This window comes from Xenopus laevis, chromosome 6S, assembly GCF_017654675.1.
Source record: "Xenopus laevis strain J_2021 chromosome 6S, Xenopus_laevis_v10.1, whole genome shotgun sequence".
Taxonomy (NCBI): domain Eukaryota; kingdom Metazoa; phylum Chordata; class Amphibia; order Anura; family Pipidae; genus Xenopus; species Xenopus laevis.
In genome coordinates, this window is record NC_054382.1 from 124,321,443 (window position 1) to 124,346,916 (window position 25,474).

Genomic DNA, 25,474 nt, shown 5'->3' on the forward strand with positions numbered 1-25,474 from the left:
ACAAATATACAGATGTGTGCTGGCATGGTTAGAACCACTGACTTCATCAGTTTATTTGTATTCAAATAGTCTAGACCCATGGTCACCAAAACAAAGGCACATACAACATATATACAATACATAGAAGCACAGATGTAGTTCATATGCTCTTACCTGCCATGTTGACTGGATGGTTATTATTAAGCCTCTGATGCAACAAGAGCAAGGAAGCTGCCCCACTTATCTGGCTGGCAGAATGTAACAATGTCGCCTTACACAGTCCCGAGCCTTTGCCTTGAATTAAGAAGTAGTAACTGCAATACTCTCCTTTTAATTCCACTCCTGGAACTACAAACAATACCATGTTATTGGCACAGCTTTAATTCATAATTAGTCAATTAAAATAGAAGTAGATTAACACTGCATTACTAGTGGTTATATTCCATTTCTTAAAGGGGACCCGTCACCCAAAATCCTGTTTTATCACATTAATCAAGCAAAATGAACTTTAATTACACTATATAAATCATTAGAATTTTGTTTCCTTCAGTATGGGAACAATTATAACAAGCAGGCAGGAGCCATTTTGTGGAGACTTATTAAGACAAGTCTTGTATCATCTCAGAATCTTGTTTGTGCACCAGAATGGGGGATCTGATGTCCATCCCCATGCCCTGGTTACACAATTAAATGGTGAAGAGAACAAGGGAATGTGGGGAGAGCAGTGACATGTAGGAAGTGCTGAATGGAAAGTGAAAGTAATTGCCTAAGGCATAGAGGAGGGGCAGACAATATTTGATTGACAGCTGAGATTTTTTTAGCTGAGCTTACAACAGCTATGAATGCTTTAATAAAAAATAGAATTTTTTTAATTTGAAAAGGACTTTTATTATACAGCTTTTTGTGTCTGGGTGACAGGTCCACTTTAACGAGGCTGAAAAAAAGGTAGACCAACTGGTCTCAATTGGATCAATATTTAAACTGATCCCAGCGATTTATTGTGCTCTCTCAATTATCAATTCTTATGTATTGTGTCAATAATAAAAAGTGCAAGGTAACAACGAAGACCACAGTCTTTTTTGCTCTGCCTTCTTATACGTGTGGTGTCCCAGGGGCCAAAACACCGACCGAAGATCTTCCTTTCGTTGGGTCTCTCTAGAGACCATATAGTCCAAACTCCTGAGTCAGGACACTTGAAAAACTGAAGTGCATAGAGGAAGTACTAGGGGTAAAGAGGAGGTAATACTGGCACGCCCCCTTTTCATCTGTCATAGTTACATAGTTAAATTGGGTTGAAAAAAGACAAAGTCCATCAAGTTCAACCCCTCCAAATGAAAACCCAGCATCCATACACACACACCCCCCTCCCTACTTTCACATAAATTCTATATACCCATATCTATACTAACTATAGAGCTTAGTATCACAATAGCCTTTGATATTATGTCTGTCCAAAAAATCATCCAAGCTATTCTTATAGTCATTAACTGAATCAGCATCACAACATCACCCGGCAGTGCATTCCACAACCTCACTGTCCTGACTGTGAAGAACCCCCTACGTTGCTTCAAATGAAAGTTCTTTTCTTCTAGTCTAAAGGGGAGGCCTCTGGTACGGTGATCCACTTTATGGGTAAAAAGGTCCCCTGCTATTTGTCTATAATGTCCTCTAATGTACTTGTAAAGTGTAATCATGTCCCCTCGCAAGCGCCTTTTTTCCAGAGAAAACAACCCCAACCTGTCAATCAAGTATCCTGCCTCCTGGAGGGATGGAGCTTTACCCCACTGGTTCCTGTGCCCCACAGAGACTTCAGAGAAAAATGGATTATTAAAAGGCAGAGGCTCAAATAACTGTACATATAACTTTGGCATTGCCTATTTCAGTATGTCTGTACCTTTAATGTCTTTAGGTTTCCTAGACATATACTCTCTCCATTTCTTTGAGCTGCGTTGAAGGGCGGGTGGATTTGGTAGGCTGCAGACATTGCATGGTAACATGAATATGGCCCCTACCTAAGAAAACATGACCAATTCACATATTTAGTCATGAACAGAAAGAGCTGGGGAAAAAATATGAATACAGCTGTTATAAATACAAGTTTAACAAAACAAAATTAGGCCTTTCCTCTGCAATGAAATCTAAGAACACACAATCCAGTATCAAAATGACTGGGAAATTAACTTTTTTGTATATTTCGCCTAGCTAAGAGCGGTTTGTAACTGAGCACTACTTTAAAGGAGAAGGAAAGCTACAGAAGCAGTATTTTGCCAATAGAATAACCACAATAGTGCAAGCTATAACACATTTTATTCTGCTGAATACTTTACCATACCAGCTCTAGACACTCTTTTTGTTTAAGATAGCAGCCACCATATTAGCTTGGTGTGACATCACTTCCTGCCTGAGTCTCTCCCTGCGAACTCATAGCTCTGGGCTCAGATTACAGCAGGGAGGGGAGGATCAAACTGAGCATGCTCAAGCCCTGGAGGTTTGAGCTGAAACAGGAAGTCTGATACAAAAGCCCATGAGTACACAATAAAAGGAAAGAAATGTGTTTCGTACGACAGAGGACTGAGAGCAGCATTACTTTGAGGGTTTACTGGTGTATTTATATAGACCTTTCTGATCAAGCTTACTTCATTTTAGCCTTTCCTTCTCCTTTAATAAAGCCCAAATAATGCATGAGAAAACCATCCAATCAAAGCATCTCTTTCATAACGCCAATTGCCCCTAATTGCCAGCTCCTGCATTGACACAAAGTCTCAGGATATTGTTGTCCCTGAAAATGTTATAACCTGCATATTTTGTTTAAAAAAAGTCCACATCAGGAAAAAAAAAAAGTAGGAAATAAAAGTAAAGGGAGAAAGTAATAGGGAGCAAAGTTTTTGCATCCCCTCATTTGAATTATTAGAACCTTATACGGACTTAAAGCAAACTTACCTTTTCAGTCAGGGAGCACAGCTGGTCCAACATCAGCTTGGATTTTCCTTGTAGACCATTCCTGGTTATACTTCTGTTTAATGTGAAGGAAACGAGTACTGGACTGCAAAGGTTGCACTTCTACATTCACCAAAAACACGTTCTTTCTAATTATGGAACTATAAAAGTGTCATCTATATGGTTGGGGACTGGGTCCTTGCTTTTAACAGGCAAGTAAATTGCTATAATTTACATCAAGGATAAGAGAATATAATAGATCAGATGTTTTCTGGCAAAATTCAATCTGCTCTTCCTATTCTTGAGATGTACCAGTGGTTTGCACCTTGTGGTAACCCCTCTGTATTAAATTTCATGACGTCTTCTCTTGATTGTAGACTGTGAGAATGAAATGCCTACCAATCTCAGCTAGAGTTGTGACGGGGTTCTTATTGTACATGGAAAAAAATCTGCAATCATCCAGTACATTTGTCCAGGCCTTTTGATGTTTCTGAACTCATTAGTGCCTTCCTTCTTTTTAAAGGGGTTGTTCACCTTCCAAACACTATATTCAGTTCAGTTGTTTTCAAATTGTACAACAGAAATAAATACTTTTTTTCAGTTGCTTTCCATTTTTATTTTTTTACTGGTTTCCCAAAAGAGAAATGTAATGTTCGTGTCTCTGGTGTTTTAGCGTAGAACTAAACAGGCGTTTTAACATCCGATACCTTCCCTTCCGACACGAGAAAGTGCAGGTGTCACGACGGATGCGTCGAATCTAAGGTAAGTAATAGGAATGTCGGACGTTGTCGCAGCGTGCATCCGACCCTACTGTCGGATGCGAATGCTGCATCTTCATTCGACAGTTGTGTCGGATGCACGCTGCGACAACGTCCGACATTCCGATTACTTACCTTGGATTCAGCGCATCCGATGTGACGCCTGCGCTCTCTAGTCAGAACGGAAGGTATCGGATGTTAAAACGCCTGTGTAGTTCTACCCTTAGTCTGGCAGCTGGGTAAAGCTGGCCACAGACGCAAAGATCCGATTTTTACGAAACGTACGATCAGACTTCCCCATCTCCCGACCTGCCACTAACCATTCCGATCAAATAAAGTACAAAAGAACAGATCAGCCGATGTTCTGCCCCTGACAGCAATCGTCCGACCAAAGCTAGAGACAGTCTCCCACTGAAAATCGTACGATCGGCAAAACATTCAGAGATATTACCCGCAGACAACAGAAATCTTTTAACCTGTCCGATTGACCAAACGACCGATCTCCGTCGGGCGAAAAAAGTCGGGACTCTCTACACACGGTCCGAAAATCGTACGAATCCTTGATTCGTACGATCAGATCTTTGCGTCTATGGCCAGCTTTATCCAGGTGCAGATGCTGAACTGTTACAATTTGCTACATTAGTTGATACATTTCTCAGCGGCATATGTGCAACATTAGCAACTATTATATCAAGTCTAACGGCTGCCTTTAGTTTAACTCAGGGATTCTGCTCAGCAGGGACAAAGATAAGAAATGGATCAACTAAATGTATCAATTTAGAAAATATCGAAGAGTCAGCTGCTTTAGAAAGACATAAGAAGGTGAAAAATTTTACTTTACACTTCAATACTAGAAAAACAAACAATCACAAATAGACTGAACTGAAAACAACTGAACTGAAAATTGTTGGAAGGTGAACAACCCCTTTAATAATAGCAAAATTGTTGATTTGCCCATTCCTAATGTTTCTGCTATCTCTCTGATGGGTTTGTTTTCTCAGACTAATGATGACCAGCTTTACTTGCAGTGACAGCTTAGACCTCATAGAGAGATCACAGCAACAGCTTCCAAATGTAAATCACACACTTGGAATCAACGCCTTGCCTATTTCCTGTTTAAAGGAGAACTAAACCTCTGTTAATCAAAAATCCCCATCCCTCCATTGGTCCCCCTCCCTGCTTGCTCCCTCCTTAGTAACTCAGTGGAAAAAGTGTCTGTCATGTATCTTGGTATATTCACGTATAGTAGCGAAGGGGGAGCTCTTTGGTGCCATCATCTTTATCTTCGGATACTCTTCTTTTCCTTTGGCAATCTTTGGAGCTTTCCGCGCATGCTCAGTAGGCAGGAATACCAGAATGGCCCCAACTGTGCATGCATGAAAAAGCTCTGTGTCAGCGCTCACTTACGCAAGGAACCAGAAGATGGCACTGAAGAGCTCTGGTGCGCTACTCTGCATGAATATGCCAAGCTACATGACACTTTTTCCACTGAGTTACTAAGGAGGGAGAAAGCAGGGAGGGGGGGCCCAATGGATGGAAGGGGGGAGCCAATGGATGGAAGGGGATTTTTGATTAACGTGGATTTAGTACTCATTTAACCGTTCATTAAATAATGAGGGAACTGCCCATACCTGGGGATGCAACAACTGGTCAGCCAAGAGTCCAATAACTTTTGTTCCCTTGAAAAGAAGAAACTATATAAAGAAGGGAACGCTATGTAATTGTAAATACCCTCAAATGAATACTGCCAGTCTGCATATTTAACCAACAATCTTTACATAAATACAAATAGAATATTTTTTGGTAAAATGCTAAAATAACAATAACTTTCTAAATATTTATGAATCTTATTGTAAATAGGATGTAGTGAACACAGAAGGGTAACACCTACCAGCTATGTAAAAATCATGCGAACTTTATCGTTTGTCTTATGCAAGAAGCTTCTTATAAAACAGCAGCTTCTATGCACTTGTGCTTCTAATGAGCCAAAAGAAGGATACAGTTCAAACACAGAGTCCGATACAAAGTAAGACGGGATTTCTGAAAGTGCCACCATCTGTACATACTCCAGCGATGCACCATAGTAATGAAAAACCTATTGAAACAGACAGATATTTGGTTATGCATGCCTTTCAATAGGAAAACCATCCCAGGCCACATTTCCACGATAGACATGGGGTTGAACTTATTCTTATTAGATCAATAGAAGAAATTCAATAAAAGATGTTCCCTTTAAACATTTTTGCATCTTTTTTATAACTGAAAATGCAATTGTGCCTGAAACATTGTTATGCACATATATGAAAACACTGTTGTAACACCTACCCTCCTATATAGCTGCATGAGTAACAACTGTTCCACTATTTTGAAACTCTTGCAGAGATCATTCAAGCAGTGGGGCTGGAAACCAGTGGGGCAGTCGAATTTTAAATTCATGCAAGCTTTTAAAAAATCCCCTAAACTTCCATGAATTCGGGGTTCGACATGACGAAATGTATTAATAAAATCTAATATTTAAAACGCGGATGAATTAAATCGATCCGAAAAATCTAATCGAATGTAAAAAAAACTGTATTCGAGTTTTTTCTCCGAAAAAAAACACGAATATCAGGATGGCTGCAAACAACTCTAAAATGATCCCTGGACCTCTCCCATTGATTTAAACAGCAATTCGGCAAGTTTTAGGTGGCAAATAGTCAAATTCGAGTTCTTTTTTTGATGTCTTATAAGTAAGGCAGGGAGCAGTAACAAAAAAAGTGAAAATATATTTTATTTACATTTAAAGTTTGCTTCCACACCTACAAATAAACTCTTAGAGCCATGAATATCATTTTACCCTTGTTTATCTTCCTGTGAAAGGACCCTACCTCTGATAACACAGTCTTGTTCTTGTCATCACCGTTATTTTCAAAATAAGGAACCTTGTCATCCGAGACAGATCGTAAACAAAATTCTGGAAATTCAACTTCAGAGGTAAACTATGAAGAGACAAAAAAAATTATTTTTAGATTATACCAAGCAAATGTCCATTTCTTATGGCTAGTTCTGCATACATCAGATTATGTTGCACACAAACACAGATACTTCTGTATGAGCTATGGTCAGATCTACCCCTGTTCTGCACACTAACAGAAGCACGTAGGATTAAATCACAGGACAACCAGTTTGATTTGCCCTTAAAATACTAATGAAAAATGATGTGGTCAGTGGCTTCTGTTTTGATCCTTTCAGTAAACCGGGACCCCCCCCCAGCTGTTTAAACTCCCCAAATATTTCACTCTATACTTCCTAAATGCCACATTAGTTCAATAAGTGGTTGTCCAATTCTACTGTTCTTCAAAGCTATACAAGGTGGAGTAGAAAATTTGCAGGCCGCGCACTCCTGGACATCAACACGAATCGCTCGTCTCCAAATAATTTAAAAGGTAAATACTTTATTAAGGCATAGGATCAATCAAACAGCCATAGCGTCTGAGGTCTGACGCGTTTCGTGATACAACACTTCCTCAGAGACCTCACTTCCTGTCACATTACACCAAATTTAAATCCCCCCCCCCAGCACACCTGTGCATTGATTAAAACAATGAAGAGAAACTTCATTGTAATTCATTAAAAAAATCACGTCAGTTACAAACAAAAGGAATACTGGAAAAAAGAGTAATTCCATATATTGACTTCTTGATTGATATGATGTATAAATATGAGCCATATAATTTATATTGCATATCTTAAATAATTGCAGAATTTCATTTATGTGACATTCAATTTGCTTTAACCATAATTCATTCTTTAAAAATATATAATTTGACATAACAGTTAATATTTGGAGACCCATGTGTAAAACATTGTAACTATTTTGTCTCAACTTATTAAAGTAGCGATCGTGCAACAATGTATAAATAAGTAATTCCCACAGACATACACAGTGTTATTTTATCAAGTAAACTTCTGAATTTAAAAATAACAACAGATGTCAAAGACTGAATTTAGCCCTTCCGGTTGTCTGGTGTGTAATTGAAATATCCATTTGATTTCTGTTTTTAAAACTTTAGCTTGTAAATCACCACCTCTAGGGCCCAAATTCACTCTTTCTATTCCCTGCACTGACAACCATTTAGTATTTCCACCATTACACTCCCTAAAGTGTCTTGCTACGGGAGTATTCATTTTGTCTGAATTAATATCATTAATGTGCTCACGTATCCTGTTTTTTAGATTTCTGATCGTGCAGCCAACGTACTGTTTATGACATTTCAAGCAGGTTAATAAATACACTACTGATTTGGTGTTACAATTAATATAGCTCCTAATCTGATATGTTTCTTTCGTTACACTGCAGGTGAAAGTCTCTGATACCTGAACTACTCCACATGTGACACATCTCTTCGCTCCACATCTGAACATTCCAACACTATCCAGCCAGTATTTGATCTAGTTTCCTTATTAAACATGCTAGGTGCTAGTTTCATACCTAGTGTTGGAGCCCTCCTTGCTACTACCTGGATGCCTGGTTCTAATAGCTGCCTAAACACCGGGTCCCCATATAATATCGGGAGATGTCTATTTATTATACAAGGTGGCCATAGACGCAAAGATCCGCTCGTTTGGCAACATCGCTAAACTAGTGGATCTTTCCCCGCTATGCTATTAACGAGCATGGCTATATCGGGGATAATCTGATTGTTCGTCCATATGGCCGAACAATCCGATTACGATGCGCAATGGGTTCCGGCGGGATCGACCAAACGACCGATCTCCACTGACGAAAGATGTCGGCACACTCCACACACGATCCGAAAATCGTACGAATCCTCGATTCGTGTGTCTATGGCCAGCTTTAAGGTATGAAGATCTAAATTACAGAAAGATCCTTTATCCGGAAATCCCCAGGTCCCGAGCATTCTGGATAACAGGTCCCATACCTGTATCTTAGTTTGGATCAAATACAAATTACTATTTTCATAGTACAGAGGAAAAAGGAAATCATTTTTAAAAATTATTAGGATAAAATGGAGTCTATGGGACACAGCCTTTCTGTAATTCGGAGCTTTCTGAATAATGGGTTTTCCGGATAATGGATCCCATACCTGTACTACATATTTATTTGAGGGAATTTCTCCATTGTAACTACAACTTGTTTATTCTATAGTACTCTGCAAATGCAGTTTTTTTTCTCCCTCTATGAATATCTTAATATTGTCCATTGTATATGGAGATGAGCAAAAGCCATTCAGGAATATTTATATGGTGTACTGAAATATGATGCCCTTAGGAAAGTATGAGTATGCTATTTACTCACAGTTTGAATCTAGAGCCTCAAACATCACGTTTAGCATTTCTAGCCTAGTTCTCGATTGCAATTTGTCTTCTTTAAATAAGGCTTCATTATGGAAATACACAGATGTTACAAGAAAAACAGAGATGATGTTAAATAAGTAATTTGTACCTTTCTCTCCTTGATCTCTATGGTGCCCCTCCATAATTCCTGTGGGTCAATTAATTGCCTAGGACAGTCTGACACCACAACATTTGCAGAGAGAAATTTGCCTATCTTCTGCCATCTGTAATAAAGACAAAAACATAATAATTTGGCCCAACGATTTCCTGAACGCGGACTTCCATGAATACCAATATTTACAGGGAAATTTGAACTGATTCTACCCTTTCGGAAGAGATGTCCCCTCTCTGCCTCTGCTTATGTTAGTGATGAGAAGTGCTGTGCGTAACGCTCAAAAATGTTTAAATTCTCTGCTTGTCTACTCCCACAATTGGCAGGAATAAGTCATTTTGATATTTCCTACTTACAGGACTAGATGGCAGTTACTGTAAATATTTAAAGCGGTGTCTCACCTTTAAGGTAACTTTTATTATGTTATAGAATGGCCAATTCTAAGCTACTTTTCAAATGGTTTTCATCATTTATTTTTTTATAGTTTTATAGTTATTTGCCTTTTTCTTCTGACTCTTTACAGCTTTCAAATGGGTGTCGCTAACTCCCTTCTAAAAAGCAAATTTTCTGTAAGGCTACACATGTATTGTTATTGTTACTTTTTATTACTGATCCTTTTATTCAGGCCTCTCCTATTCATATTCCAGTCTCTTATTCAAATCAATGCATGGTTGCTAGGGGAATTTGAACCCTAGTTACCAGATTGCTTAAAGCAGAATTCAATCTGTAATAAAAAAAAAACCTCCACCTACCCTGGGTAGACCCCCCTCCCAGCCTACCTGCCCCACCCCCCCAGGCAAATGCCCCTAATTTTTTACTCACCCCTCCGTGCAGAGTCTGGCCTCAGAGTTCATGGCAGTCATCTTCTTCTTTATCCGGTAATCTTTGTGTCTTTACGGCATTTACGGTGCATGCGCAGTTGGGAGTAAATTTCCGGTCTCAAACAACTGCGCATGCGCTGAATGTCACAAAAATTTACGAAAATTTTTCGGAGATTTTCGTGACACAAAACTTCCGAAAAAGACTGAAGAAAGAAGATGGCGCCCATGAACTTGAGGCTAGAATCTGCATGGAGGGGTGAGTAAAAAATGAGGGGCTTTTGCTGGGGGGGGGTCTACCCAGGGTAGGGGGAGGGTTTTTTGTTTTATTACAGGTTGAATTCTCCTTTAAAATGCAAATTGAAGAGCTGCTGAATGAAAAGCTAAATAACTCAAAAACCTACAATTATTAAAAATTAAAACCAATTTTCTATCTCTACATCATCTCAAAGGTGAACAACCCCTTTAAGCTAACTGTTAGTATGTTATAACATGGTCAATTCTAGGCACTTTTCAATTGGTCTTCATTATTTATTTTTTATAGTTTATAATTATATGCCTTTTTCTTCTGACTCTTTCCAGGTTTCAAATGGGGGTCAATGACTCCATCTAAAAAACAAAAACACTCTGTATGGCTACAAATTATAGTTATTGCTACTTTTTATTACTCGTCTTTCTATTCAGGCCTCTCCTATTTATATTCCAGTTTCTTTTTTAAATCAATACATGGTTGCTAGTGTGATTTGGACCCCACCAACAAAATTGCTGAATTTGCAAACTGGAGAGCTGCTGAATAAAAAGCTAAATAACTGAAAAACAACAAATAATAATAAATGAAAACCAATTGCAAATTGTCTCAGAATATCACTCTCTACATCAGGCTGTCCAACTGGCGGCCCGCATGCGGCCCACAACCCCCCTTCTTTGGCCCCCCAAATGCTGTGTCTATTTACCATATGTAAGATTTAAAAGATATCACTGTAGAGATAAACTGCACCCTGCATTGTTTAAACCTCAAATTCAGACTAATCCGGTTTTGTTCACACCTGTGATCCCCCTGTATTGTTCACACTTGTGACATCTCTATTGTTTATATCCTAAAAGCCTGTACTGTTCTATCTGAGACCCAGACTGAAACTGCCACATTTTTCACCTGTTCACACTTTATACAAAATGCTAATGGGGCACCAGCACTGTGTCACTGTATGTAGTACATATTAGACTGAGAGCTTTCCTTGTCTCCTGCTCTGTTCTGCCTTCCCTCACTGCAGGGCTGGAACTAGAGGCAGCCAGAGTAGATGCCCGTCTAGAGCGCAATCATGGGGGGGGGGGCATACTTTTCAGGGGAATTTCCTTTCTTTCTTTTTTAAACCCTGATTTGCTTGGCCTTTAATAGTTTTTCAACTTTATAAACCCCCTGTTCCAGACAGAATCACTCGCCAGCTCCCTTTTAGCAGCTGCTGGCACAGGTACATATTTGTGGGCAATATCTTGGCTGCTACTTGCACATGTAAACAGATGATATGATGGATATTTGGCTGCTGCTGGCACAAGTACATATATGGAGGCAATAGTGTGTATTTTTTGGCTGATGCTGGCACAGGTACAGATTGGGGGCAATATAAGGGATTGGCTGCTGCTGGCTCAGGTACATGGGGCAATATGGTGGCTGCTGGCACAGGTACACAGATGTTTGAGGGCAATATGATGGATTTTTGGCTACTGCTGGAACAGATACAAATTGGGGCAATATGATGGATTCTTTTAGTTGCTGCTGGCATAGGTACAGATTGGGGGTAAAAATATGATGGATGTTTTGTCTTATGCTGGCACAGGTACAGATTGGGGCCTGGGGGCAATCTGAGGGATTGACTGCCATTGGCATAGGTACAAATGGAGGCACTATGATAGGTGCTGGCACAGGTACAGGGGACTATATGACTGGTAAGGTGGGAAATGGTAATGCAGGACTGGGCGGGGGGGCACTGGGGGTGTGCCATTCTCTGCTTGCCCAGTGCTACTTGTGTGTGCCATTCTCTGCTTATTCAGTGCTACTTGAGTGCCATTCTCTGCTTGCCCTACGCTACCTGTGGAATATAAGCCTGTTAGGGGTTTGTTCTTGGGGTTATTAGCATTTGGAAATTCTTGTTAAGGGCCCCTAATCATGTGTTGGGGGGTTGTTGTATTATACACAGGGGAGGATGAGGCATATCGATTTAAGGGTATGTTTTTAACATGACTTCAATTTTTCACATATGAGTGATGAGGGATTTCCCTGCAGTGAGCACCAACCATTTGGTTTTTTTCTGTGCTACCGCTGTTAATGTGGATATGATCTTAAAAGTTCTTGTGGTAATGTGGGTGTGGTTTACAGGGGGGAGTGGCCAACACTGACTTCCATTATCGGCCCTCCTCCACATAGGCCAGTAAAATTTTGGCCCTCGGTACCACAAAACTTGGACAGCACTGCTCTACATCATATTAAAAGTTAACTCAAAGGTGAACGTCTTGGCTATAATCCTCCTAATTTTACCTACAGAAATATGAAAGATAAAGGTGGCCAAAAGACCTTTATATAAACTTTTACAATGTATAAAATAAAATTGCTTTAAAAATAAATAAATTACCCTTTGCAATCCTTTGAAACAATGGTTATCTTGGCCGTATGCCATTCCTTCAGGTGCTTTATGGCCCCGATTGCAGACAAACAGTCTTTTAACTTTGGAGCTTCTGAAGGGAAGAGCAGCACATCCACCAAAGCTCTACCTATAAAACAATGTGAGTGACAGGCCAGAAGTGCAAGAACAAAATATTTCTAGAGCCGAAACACTGCATTGAACCTGTCTGCATGCCAATAAATAATGTAAGCCTATACATTACTAAGTTGAGTGTGTGTCACAATTTGGGTCACACGTTGTGGGTAGTGTTTATGCATCTTGCATAATCCAGAGAATGTTCAGTGCTAATGAATTTCCTTGAAACTATATGTATTTAAAGGGATATGGTCATGGCAAACAATGCTTTTTTCAGTTAATAGTACTGCTGCAGCAGAATTCTACACTGAAAGATAGATATTTTTATATTTAATTTTGAAATGGGGCTAGACATATTGTCAGTTTCCCAGCTGTCCCCAGTCATGTGACTTGTGCCCTGATAAACTTCAGTCACTCTTTACTGCTGTACTGCAAGTTGGAGTGATATCACCCCCTCCCTTTCCCCCCCAGCAGCCTAACAACAGAACAATGGGAAGGTAACCAGATATCAGCTCCCTAACACAAGATAACAGCAGCTTGGTAGATCTAAGAACAGCACTCAATAGTAAAATCCAGGTCCCACTGATAAATTTATTCAAATTTTCAATTTGACCGTTGATAAATCTGCCCCTAAATGTTTAATAAACAAATATAGAATAAAATTACCTGGGGCAGGAAGTTTGTCTGACAATTGGTGAAGTAATTCTGCAGCTTCTTCAAATAAACTGAAATGTGCAGGGAAAACTGGATTAAAATCTATTCAGTGCATTTTAGCCTAATCTCAGGGTTTTATGCCAGATGTCAATTTCCTGCTCTAAAGTGGCATAAACCGTTGCAATGTATCAAAAAGGTTTTTCAGAATCAAAACACCAGTTAAAAGGGATACTGTCATGGGAAAACATGTTTCTTTCAAAACACATCAGTTAATAGTGCTGCTCCAGCAGAATTCTGCACTGAAATCCAATTCTCAAAAGAGCAAACAGATTTTGTTATATTCAATTTTGAAATCTGACATGGGGCTAGACATATTGTCAATTTCCCAGCTGCCCCCAGTCATGTGACTTGTGCTCTGATAAACTTCAATCACTCTTTACTGCTGTACTGATATCACCCCCCCCCCCAGCAGCCTAATAACAGAACAATGGGAAGGTAACCAGATAGCAGCTCCCAAACAACTCTGGCCATACTTGGTTTGAGATATTGAGTCTCTGCTGTTGTCATCTTCCCCATCAGGGAACTGAAGTGCGTCTAAGCATTCATCAAGTGCAGTCTGAACAGGCTCTTCAGAATCATCTGTGGTAACTGCTGGGCATAGGTCTTCCCAATCTGAACTGCAGAACTGAGACAAAAAAAATAAAAATAATAATAATAATAATAATAATGATAAGGCATCAGGCAAGTTGCAGCACTGTAAGACAAAATGCCAGCACACACAAATTATCCCAAATAAAGCAGTTGTGTCTGTAGTCAGCAGAAGAGACTATACAAGTACTACTATAGCACTGCTGATGTTGTGAGTACCAATTAGACACATAGGATGACTTGGGGTACCTAGGAGTTATATCATTGGTCTCTTTTTACCCATGATTACCAATCAAGCACCCTATGGTAATGATAATATTGAGGAATGGGTTATTTTTATTTTAATCTTCAAGGCCTGCATGCCTTGCTTGGTGGTGAATGAGGTTAAAAAAAAGCAGCAGAAGAATATTTTGACTTCTATGTGGCATAAAGATATTAGACATAAGAAAGATGTTCCAGCCGGTTACCTGAGAAAAGCCATAAAGTGACTGTAGAGCAAAGAACCACTTCCGTATTCCTGGGTTACCAGTCAGTGAGCAGGCTGAAAGACAAAAGAATGAATTACATAAATAGAATTACACTTATAGGGGTAATTTTACAAAGCGGTGAAAAGTCGCCAGCGACGGCTTCGCAGCCACCACAACACTTCGCCAGGCGAAAATTAGCTCAGACAAAGCTCATTTTCTAAAATGCAAAGTTGCGTCCAGGGCACCAAATTTTCTCTAGCGTTACTTCGGCAATTAAAGTGATGATGCGCGAGTGTTCAATTCTTCCTAGTGCAACTTCGTTAGAGGTCTTCGCTCAGGCTAATTTGCATATGGCGGGAAATTATAAAGTTGAATGGATGTATATGTTGCAGCAAATACATTACACTACACAAGCCCAGGGAACCTTAATAAAGAAAATAGAGTTGTTATTGCCCTACACATGTGTATGCCCTACACTGTATAGTTTATGTTCCATATGTTAGAAAATGTAGGGGGGAACCTGGTTACCCAAAAAAAAAATTTAAGGACTTTTGCAGCCTATCACTCTGAAAAAAGGAAAAGATGCCAGTGCTTTTTGGGACTTAGAAACTTTTTCCACTAAAAAATATGATGTAAGTAACAGAAGATTGAGAAAGTCCAATACATTCCGCCTGGTCTGAGCTGGCGAAGGCAAGTCTGGCGAAACAGAGTAACGTCCATTCGCCAGAGCAAAAATTTGCCTGGCCATAGAGTGCAAATGAGCACTAGAGTCTGTCTCTTTCGCTAGCGAAGTTACACTGGAGCCTGTTAGGGAATCGGCGAGGTGCCTGAAAGCGGTAACGCTGTTGAATCATCGCCAACGTTAGTCACTTCGCCCTTTAGAAAATTTGCGGAGTAACGTCCATTTGCCAGAGCAAAAATTCACCTGGCCATAGAGTGCGAATGAGCGTTAGAGTTTGTCTCTTTCGCTAGCGAAGCTACACTGGCGCCTGTTAGGGAATCGGTGAAGTGCTTGAAAGCTCAAACGAACTTCGCCCTTTAGGAAATCTGCCACAAAGAGATGTTCACCTTCTAAACACTTTTTTCAGATCAGTTGTTTTCACAATAAACAAATAGTTTTTTTGAGTTGCTTTCCAGTTCAGTCCTTTTACAGTTCTCCCAAAATTTAAGTTTAATTTTCGTGTCTCAGTCTGGCAGCTCAGTGATCCAGGAGCATCTGAATTGTTACAATTTGCTACATTTAGTTGATACAATTAGTTGATACATTTCTCAGCAGTATCTGTGGAATATTAGCAACTATTGTATCAGTTATAACTAGCAGGATTCAGCATTTTTCAGCAGGATTCGGCAGAATTCTTCTGCAACGAATTCTAATTTGCATATGCTAACAGCTGCCTTTAATGAAACTCAGTGATTATGATAAACAGGAACAAAAATATGCTGGGGTGGGAAGTACAGCAGTAAAGAGTGACTGAAGTTTTTCAGAGCACAAGTCACATGACTGGGGGCAGCTGGGAAACTGACAATATATATCCCCATATCAGGTTTCAAAATGAAATACAAAGAAAATCAGTTTTCTATTTTGAAAAAACAGATTTCAGTGCAGAAGTCTGCTGGACTACCACTATTAACTGATGCATTTTTTTCCATGACAGTATCCCTTTAAGCAATAAAAGACACTAGACGCCACTGAGAGATAAGTGTCAGTTGAAACATGCATTGGAGATATATAGTTATATTCCTATTGGATAAAATAAACAAATGAGTGGTTTACCTGGAAAAGTGCTTGTACAGTTGGTGGAGTATTCCTTTAGTTGGGTGTATATATCCTGAGCATAAACCAAACCTGTATATATAAAAAAAAATAGTGAATAGCAGCTTCTGGAAAGTTCTATTGTTGGCTGTAGAAAAGCTAGTCACAACTATTTCATTGCCTCATAGAAAAAAAAATCGGTTGCCTCTCACTGAACATTCAGTAGAACTTGAGGAAGAGCACTCAGAGATTTTTATACATGCACTTCATCTTAATAATAATAATTTAACTTTATATTCAGCAGCTCTCTAGCTTGTCATTTCAGCAATCTGGTTGCTAGGGTCCCAATTTCCCTGGTAACCACACGGATTTGAATAAGTGACTTAGGAGAGGACCTGAATAGAAATAGGAGTAACAAAAAGTAGCAATAAATACATTTGTAGCCTTACAGACCATTTGTTTGTAGATGGGGCCAGTGACCCCCATTTGAAAGCTGGAAAGAGTCAGAAGAAGAAGGCAAATTATTTAGAAATCATAATTAAAAGTGAAGACCATTCTAGAACATACTAAAAGTAAACTTAAAGGGCACCTGTTGGACAAAAATATTATCCCCAACCAAAGGTGGGGGCTAATAGAGCCCACAGTAGAGTTGAGGGTAGCAGTAGTTTTTTGGTTTTTTTTTTTTTATTTTCTTTAAATTGCCCCTTAAGACACTTGCACCAGGAGCTCCCTCCCGCTTTGAGTGGCCTAGCACTGGCAGGGGGCAATCATTAAAGAAAAAAGAAAAAACGCTCTACTAGCGTCCATGTGAGTCAGAGTGCATGCGCATAATAAGCAAGTTGCTGCATTCACTCATTATGAACACGTGTGTCCCAACATTTAAAAAAAACAAAAAAAAAAACAACAAAAAACTTCTGTTACGGCCGACCAGAATGTGGGCTCTATTAGCCAGGACCTTGGTTAGGGATAACATTTTTGCCCAACAGGTGCCATTTAAAGGAGATTTCAACCCCCCCCCCCCAACTAATCCCCTAACCTCCATAGTCCCCACTCCCCCACCTGTAAATGCCCCTAAGCCTGTAATTACCCTTCGTTGCAGGATCAGCGCAGAGGAGCTCACGGGCGCCATCTTCCGGCACTTGGTAATCTTCGGATCTTCTTCTTTCTCTTTTCGTCACATGTGCTGTTATCACGAAGCAGAAGACTGCTCCAACGGCGCATACGCCGCTTACTTACCGAAGATTACTGAAGTGATGAAGATGGCGCCTGTGAGCTCCGCAGACTCTGCAACAAGGGATAATTACAGGACAAGGGGCATTTACGGGTGTTAACACCTGTGTGTGCGGGAGCAGGTAGAGGGACTATGGAAGGTATGGGTTTTTATTAGTTGGGGGCTGAATTCTCCTTTAAAGGTGAACCAGCCCTTTAAGCAACTGTCTGGGGCCCAGTGCATGAGCCAGTCTGAACAACCCACAAACTAGTCTTTATACCCAAATCTGTAATATCCAAAAACAGCAGCCAGAAATGAGTGTGAGTTGCAGAACTGCTGGTGAAAAGCAGCATTGGTTAATCATTTAAAGATATATCCCTGCTCAGGAAAGGCAGCCAATAGCCTGGACTATAACTCCCATCACCCTCTGTGCTAGCAGATACCAATGACCTACATTATCCAGAGCGAGTTGGAATAAAACTCCCAGTGCCAACCCCCTACCCCCACACACACACACAGATACACACACACAGATACAGACAGACACACACATACACACAGATACAGACACACAGATACAGACAGACACACACATACACACAGATACAGACACACAGATACAGATACAGACACACACACAGATACACAGATACAGACACACACAGATACACACACACACACACAGATACAGTCAGACACAGACACACACACACACACACACACACAGATACACACACACAGATACAGACAGACACACACATACACACAGATACAGACACACAGATACAGACAGACACACACATACACACAGATACAGACACACAGATACAGATACAGACACACACACACAGATACACAGATACAGACACACACAGATACACACACAGATACACACACACACACACACACACACACAGATACACACACACACACACACACACACACACACACAGATACAGTCAGACACAGACACACACACACACACACACACACATACATACACACACACACACACACACAGACAGACACACACACACACACACACACATACAGACACACATACAGATACAGACACACAGACACACAGACACACAAAACGCTAGAGAAGATGAACCTTGAGGCACTGGCTGTTGCTGTTCCGCCCTCCTCTCCCAGTGAATACACAACACGAAGCGCTCCATACACCAGGGGAAGCGGAGAATACTCCTCCCCGAGCTGTCACTGAAATCCCGGCCGGGCTGCTCACATAAACAATCAATCCAAAAATCCCCGCGCTAGCGACGCACTTCCGCTCTGTGTGGGACACTCTCCGGCCGGAAACAAAGCCTGAGTATAAATGATTCCCGAGTGTGTAACAGAGATGACGTTCCCCGCAAGGTTCCGTTTCCCCATTATATGATCTGGTATGATTGTGTCACAACCTCTGTGCACTGGCTGAGGATTGGCTTCTATGCCGGCCTGCTTTATGTGCAGGATTTCTGCAATACAGTTCGTTGTGGGGCTGACTGCACTTTAAGGGGTGTTCACCTTTAAATTAACTTTTAGTATGGTGTAGAGAGGGATATTGTGAGACAATTTGCAATTGTTTTTTTATTATTTGTGGTTTTTGAGTTATTTAGCTTTTTATTCAGCAGCTCTCCTGTTTGCAATTTCAGCCATCTGGTTGCTAGGGTCTAAATTACCCTAGCAACCATGCATTGATTTGAATAAGCTTCTGGAGGAGAGGACCTGAATCATACCTCCCAACTGTCCCTTTTTCGGAGGGCAGTCCCTCTTTTGAGAGCTCAACCTGCAGTCCCTCATTTGTACTGAAAAGTCCCTATTTTCTCTGCATTGAACAGCCAGAAAAAGAAACAAAGTTTCTAACTTAATTGGCTTTTAGCAGAGAACACAGAACAGCTAACAGGTGCAAATAAGATACTTTGCAACAATTTTGAGACACAAAAACACAGTTTAGATAAGGAGAAATATTTTCAAACTTTCATAACCTGCCAAATTTTGTAAAATTAACATGGTAATTAGGGGGTGTGGCCACAGAAAGGGGCATGGTCAAAAAAATTCGCTGCACTACGTGCGAAAAAAATTTTTGTCCCTCTTTTTACTTCCAAAATATTGGGAGGTATGCTGAATTAGTGTTGCCACCTGTTCAGTTTTGACCGGAACTGTCCGTTTTTTTAGGGAGGAACTCCACGGTGCAGCTCGAGCCGACGCTTCTCAGCGTGCAGCGTTTTCATCCGTCAGTCTGATAAATCCAGTTCTTACTTGCGATTTCTCCTTCACTTCCTGTATCTTCAGAACATCCGACACGTCTCACGCGTTTCCTCGCATGGCGACTTGTTGGCTCGAGCCGCACCGTGGAGTTCCTCCCTTAGACCTGTTTGGTTTTTGGCCTTCGTCCCGAACACTAATCTTACCAATAAATACAAATATTTAAATACTAAGATACTCACCTCATCATGGCTTAGTTCATATATCAAGTACAGTTAATTCATTATTATTACAGAAAGTTGAAAAATTTTTATAAAGTTTTTTCTAAATTAGCATTGCTCTTTTTCAGAGCTTTCTGGATAACTGATTTCTGTATAACAGATCCCGTACCTGTAATTAAAGGATTGGCCTTACTCATCAGGCAGAATTTAGGTAGAATGTGGGTTGCTACTAGTTTTTAACATGGATGTCCGTTCAAAACTTTCTGTCCAGTTCAAAACTTCAAGAAAAGAAAGGAACGTAAACTGGACAGAGATCCAGCCAGTTTGTTTGGGTTTAGTCGCCGACAAAGGTGGCAACCCTAACCTGAACAGAAACAGGAAAAATAAATAGCAGCAGTAATAAATGTGTAGCCTTACAGAGCATTTGTTTTTTAGATGGGGTCAGTGACCCCCATTTGAAAGCTGGAAAGAATCAGAAGAAGGCCAATGAAAAAGTATAACAAATAAAAAATGAAGGCCAATAGAAAAGTTGCTTAGAATTAGCCATTCTGTAATATACTTAAAGTTACCACCCCTTTAATAAGGCAAACACCCCACAGTAAGCAAAACAAGTTTTCCAACCCTCAGGTCAAACACCTCAGTAAAGGTTAAAGACTGTCACAAACGTCCCTACCTGCTCTCTGGAATAAAAGCACAATTGTGTTATTTTTACACATGACCTGTACACTGTGTGCCGTCTGCAAAAGAAAAAAAAAAACAACTTTTGCTTATTTTGAAGTCAAAACAATTCGGGCCACCGGCTTGTTGTTGTTTCCTGCAATTGTCATTATCACCTCGAATTTACAATCTTAGGTGACTGTGATACACGTGATTTTTAGGCAGTGATTTTCAAACATAAAGACTTTTTAGTCATGACACTACAGAGGGATTACACAGGACGTGAATCACGTGGACAATTTAAAGTTAATTTCCTGATTTGCTCTGAATAGAACGTTTACAATTTATTTGCATTTTTTTAACATATTTGGGACCTAACTTTCTGGTTGCTTTATCACCACATGTAACTTTGGGATTGTTTGGTGGGCAGGCGAGGAATTTTAAAAAGTGTCTAAAACCCCAGAAATATATGTGTAACTGAAATTAACTTTGTTATGGTGGTTACTTTACCACCTTGGAGATCAATATACATATCAGTTAAGAACCTCTTGCTACCCCCCTGGACCACCATTAGTGCCAAGTATCTGTCCCTATATGGTGCCTGTAAGTGCAATAATTGTGTCCACAGTAGCGCAAATGCACTTGTGACTGTAACCCCTGGGGTGTGGCTGTGCATTACAATACCAGTCAAATATATCCTCAAAGGAGAATTAAAGCCTAACTAAAGAAGTAACTAGAAATGTTGTACATTATGTTTTGGGCTTCTGTACCAGCCCAAGGCAACCACAGCCCTTTAGCAGTAAAGATCTGTGTCTCCAAAGATGCCCCAGTAGCTGCCCATCTTCTTTTCTGCTGATTCACTGCACATGCTCTGTGCTGCTGTCACTTACTGAGCTTAGGGACCCACTCACAATATACAGTACACATAGAATAGAAATGTCACAATATAAGGCTGATTAGTAATTAATACAGATAATTACTACATGGCAGCACAGAAACCAGTGCAATTAGCATCAGAATTTAATAATAGCCCTGTAGCATCAGCTTATATTACAGACAAACCTCATTTTCTGCCTGATAATTTGTGACAACCCCTAAACTTAGCTGCTCAGAGCCCACTGAGCATGTGAGTGTCACAGACACTTTCCAAGATGGTGACCCCCTGTGACAAGTTTGAAGTCCTGAAGTCCTAGTTGCTGCTATAACTTTATAGGGTTTAGTTCTCCTTTAAAAACTACAGTTAAATAATGTGGTGCTCATCAGAAAAATGCTTTGGAGTCGCCACTTCCGATATAAACAACAATTCAATGCAATATAGTGCTTACATGTATGTAGAGATGCATATAACTAAATGTCTCAAACCAGAAGGTTCCTTGTCCAGAATCTGCACAAGGGGAAGGATCCCTGTGGTCCAAAACATGGAGCGCTGAACATCTCTGAATAAAGGTAAACACTATAGCATTAACTTTGTTTTCATGTGGTTGGGTATTCAAGTGGGTACGACCAAAAACCTCTCGCAAAGCACCTTCAAGTGGGGGATTGAAGACTTTAGATCCTCCAGAGAATTAGGATCTACTGAACATGAGCCAGTTAATCTTTGAGACCTGTAGACAGACCAGTGCAAAACTGATGCTTGAGAGCCACCTAATTCCAGTCGATGTCAGCCGTGAATTTACGGAATTCCACCGTGTAATGTGTGACTAGTCTGTAGTCTTGGGTTAGGAAACGGAGAACAGCCACCACAAAATATTCCAGATGAGGGTTACCATATAAAACCTTGAAAGAACCTGTGCATAAAAAGGTTCTGTCGTCTTATTAAACAGAAAGCCCAAGACTGAGGTTCTACAGGGAGAATAACATCTTGCAATTATTCATAACAGTCTGAAAAGTCTTGTGGTCACTGGAGAACTTCTCAGGGAGCTATAGCTTAGGGTGCCTCATCCTCAAATGATTGGAGAAAAAGACTTTTTATGGAGAAGGATTCAGAAACAGCGAGTTCCGGCTTGTGAGTGTGAATGTTATGTTAATTGCACATCATGACTATGAATAATGAGTGGTATTTTTCTAATTAGGGACAACAAGGTTGTGTAACCCTGAGGGTTGTGGTGCCCCATGCCCACTACATCAACCAGTCTACATTAATTTTCCTTAGCAGTTCTGAGATCTATAAAGAGCAGTGCTGAACTCTGATTCCACAAAGATTCCACTAAGAGAGTTTTCTATCCCCCACCTATTCTTTCATTAGAATGACTTGGACTGTCTTTTATTTACACCAAGACTACCGGCAACAAAAGTACATGTGGTTTGCTTATACTGTACCTTCCCAGACACCGTAGAAAGTCTCTCCCCCTCCCCTCCTGTTGAGCAGGCTCCAGAGCCAACATTGCTCAGAAGAAGGAGGAGGAGGAGGGAGTCCTCTGTTCTGTCACAGTCTGACTCTGACTCTGAGCTGTGGACTAGTCGGCTTGCATGTGTCTGTGCAGCTCTGACATGCTTGCTTGCCTTCTAATAAACTGAACATTGCATCATTTGTGTTTGTGTAGAGAAGACAAGCTTGCTGGACATGCTGAACCCAAAGACACATTGCCCGGCACAACATGCACCCAGCAGTTCTCCCTGCAGAGTCCCCAGTACAAGACTTCAGCTTGAGCACTGAGCAACATTCATGTGCACTGTAACCTACTGTCCTGCACCAAAGGAATTGCCCTGCTGTTAATGCTCTGGAGAGTCGCCAGTTGCTTTTGGCACAGACACCCCGACTGGAGGAACACTCAGTTCACACTGGTGAAATGACAAGAGGAGTAGAAAATCAATTGATTTTTTTTGTATGTTTTTCCTGCACTCTGGAAACTTTGGCACGTGTCATGTTTATATGACTTTCAAAGTTCAACTGTCCTGCACTGGGCATTAAAGGAACTGCCCGAGTCTCCTGGCACTGGACTGGCACAGTAGCCCCTGCAGGACTTTTTATTTAACCCTTGGATGTTCTAAAATTGTTGCCGTGTTCTTAGTGGACATTATTGTGCTGGAAAAGTAAAAGTGTTCCTGCAGGTCAGTATTATTGCTCTATTACAGCATATTGTTCTAGGCTGGAGGGGCTACAGAGATTTTCTTCAGAATTATTTGTAACTGTTGATGGTCCTTCCATAATATTAGAAAGGGGTACAACAGTGTGGTCTCAGACACCCATGTCTAATATTTAGTATTTACTGTTGGTCAAAAGGGACCTTAAAGAGGAACTATTGTGAAAATGAAAATTTAATATTAGCTTCGACATACTGAAATAAGAAACTTTCTAAATACAATCAATTAAATATTCTGTACCATCTCTGAAATAATCAAGTTTATCTTCACTATTCCCCTCTCAGCATCTGTTTCTCCTCATTCTGTCTTCATTCAGGAGTTGGGTGTCAGATGAATGATCCAATATATCTTATAGGGGGGCTCCTTTTGCCTAGAAGAGCTCACTCTATTAAAATCACCAGGCATCATGTCTCTCTACATGCAGGATTTGTGCAAAAGGCAGTTATTTTGTTAGATTTTGTTTGTACTGGAATCCGTTATTTGAGTGAGCTCTAATACATCTGCTAGGAAAGGGAGCCCTCCCTATAAGATATATTGGATCATTTATCTGACACCCAACTGCTGCATGAAGACTGAAGAATGAAGAGAAGCTGATGCTGAAAGAGGGATAGTGAATATAAACTTGATTATTTCAGAAACAATGCCGAATTTTCAACTGAAAAAGTAAAAGTTGAGGAAGCTTGTATTGAATTTTAATTGTTGTGATAGTTTCCCAAGTGACCTTCTGTTGGTTTCCTTTGCACTTTGATTTACCCACAAGCACTTGGGGACCCTGAACACAAAACTTTGGTTGTCAGCAGGACAACTAAATGGCCACTGGTTGAACATCACTGATTTATATAGGCTATATTATAGATATTGTATATAGATTAAATTCTTGAAGTTAGGGGCCCTGACCTTGTTGCATTGATAATGTAGATGTTCCTTAACTGGAGCTGGCACCCCTTGGATGGCTCAAAGCAGCAGATTGGGTTTACTACCCTGAAGGTGATGCATGATGAGTTGCTTTTAAAGCTGCTGCTAAACTTACAGCAGGGTGGATGAAACCCAAAAATATTTAAATAACTATTTTCTTTTATCTAACAGTGTCCCTAATTGTATTTGGCCACCTGGAAAATAGGTAGTGGTTCCAATGCTGCTGCTGTGTCAAAACTTCCCTATTCCAGCATGTCCGTGCTATCAGTAAACGTGCTATGCTTGGACAGACAGACAGACAGCAGCCCTTTAATTCCCCGGTGTCATGCAGACAAATAAGTAGCTGCTATGAGATATCAAGGACTTAAGGCCTCCATACACAGGCCGATAAAAGCTGCCGATAGACCAAGTCGGCAGTTTATCGGCCCATGTGTAGAGCCCCCCTGGCGGGCTTTCCCGATCGATATCTGTCTGAAAGTCGGGCAGATGTCGATCGGGCAGTTTAGAAAATCCTGTTGGATCGCGCCCGCATCTTTTCATTGATGCGGTCCCACGATCCAACCGCCCGCTTGGCCTACGTTCTGATCAGATTGTTGGGCCCTAGGGCCCACGATCGGATCATCCCGATATCGCCCATTTCAACATGGGCATATTGGGGAGAGATCCGCTCGTTTGGCGAAGGCCTACGTTCTGATCCGATCGTTAGGCCCTAGGGCCCACGATCTGATCAGCCAGATATCGCCCACTTCAATGTGGGCATATTGGGGAGAGAACGCCAAATGAGCGGATCTCTACATCTATGGCCACCTTAAGTGCCATTGTTAGCTATATGAGCAGAACACATATACAAATGCATTACCTACAAGTAGCAGCTACTACTCTCCCCAGGTATTAACCCCCAAAGGGTTACGTTTTTTTTAAATCTAGGCATCTAGCCATCAGGGTACCTAAAGCTCCCATTGT

General features: G+C 40.6%; 2 protein-coding genes across 3 annotated transcripts in view; one reads left to right on the forward strand and one right to left on the reverse strand.

The window, feature by feature from the left end:
* The window catches only part of mtbp.S (MDM2 binding protein S homeolog), a 29,530-nt gene extending 10,752 nt beyond the window's left edge, over positions 1 to 18,778 (reverse strand). Inside the window, 12 exon segments of one of the 2 annotated variants that reach the window (NM_001091401.1) lie at positions 154 to 327; positions 1,874 to 1,991; positions 2,920 to 2,992; positions 5,675 to 5,769; positions 6,542 to 6,652; positions 9,121 to 9,235; positions 12,569 to 12,707; positions 13,361 to 13,419; positions 13,882 to 14,033; positions 14,464 to 14,537; positions 16,238 to 16,309; positions 18,541 to 18,710. In NM_001091401.1, the coding sequence (NP_001084870.1) occupies positions 154 to 327; positions 1,874 to 1,991; positions 2,920 to 2,992; positions 5,675 to 5,769; positions 6,542 to 6,652; positions 9,121 to 9,235; positions 12,569 to 12,707; positions 13,361 to 13,419; positions 13,882 to 14,033; positions 14,464 to 14,537; positions 16,238 to 16,309; positions 18,541 to 18,607 (1,249 nt within the window). In that variant the 5' untranslated portion in view covers positions 18,608 to 18,710. 2 annotated transcript variants of the gene reach the window in all.
* Positions 18,779 to 22,883: 4,105 nt separating this feature from the next.
* The window catches only part of deptor.S (DEP domain containing MTOR interacting protein S homeolog), a 76,517-nt gene continuing 73,926 nt past the window's right edge, over positions 22,884 to 25,474 (forward strand). Inside the window, exon 1 of the mRNA XM_018223922.2 lies at positions 22,884 to 23,563. The gene's annotated coding sequence lies outside the window, so the exon portion shown is untranslated. The remainder of the gene's footprint in view (positions 23,564 to 25,474) is intronic.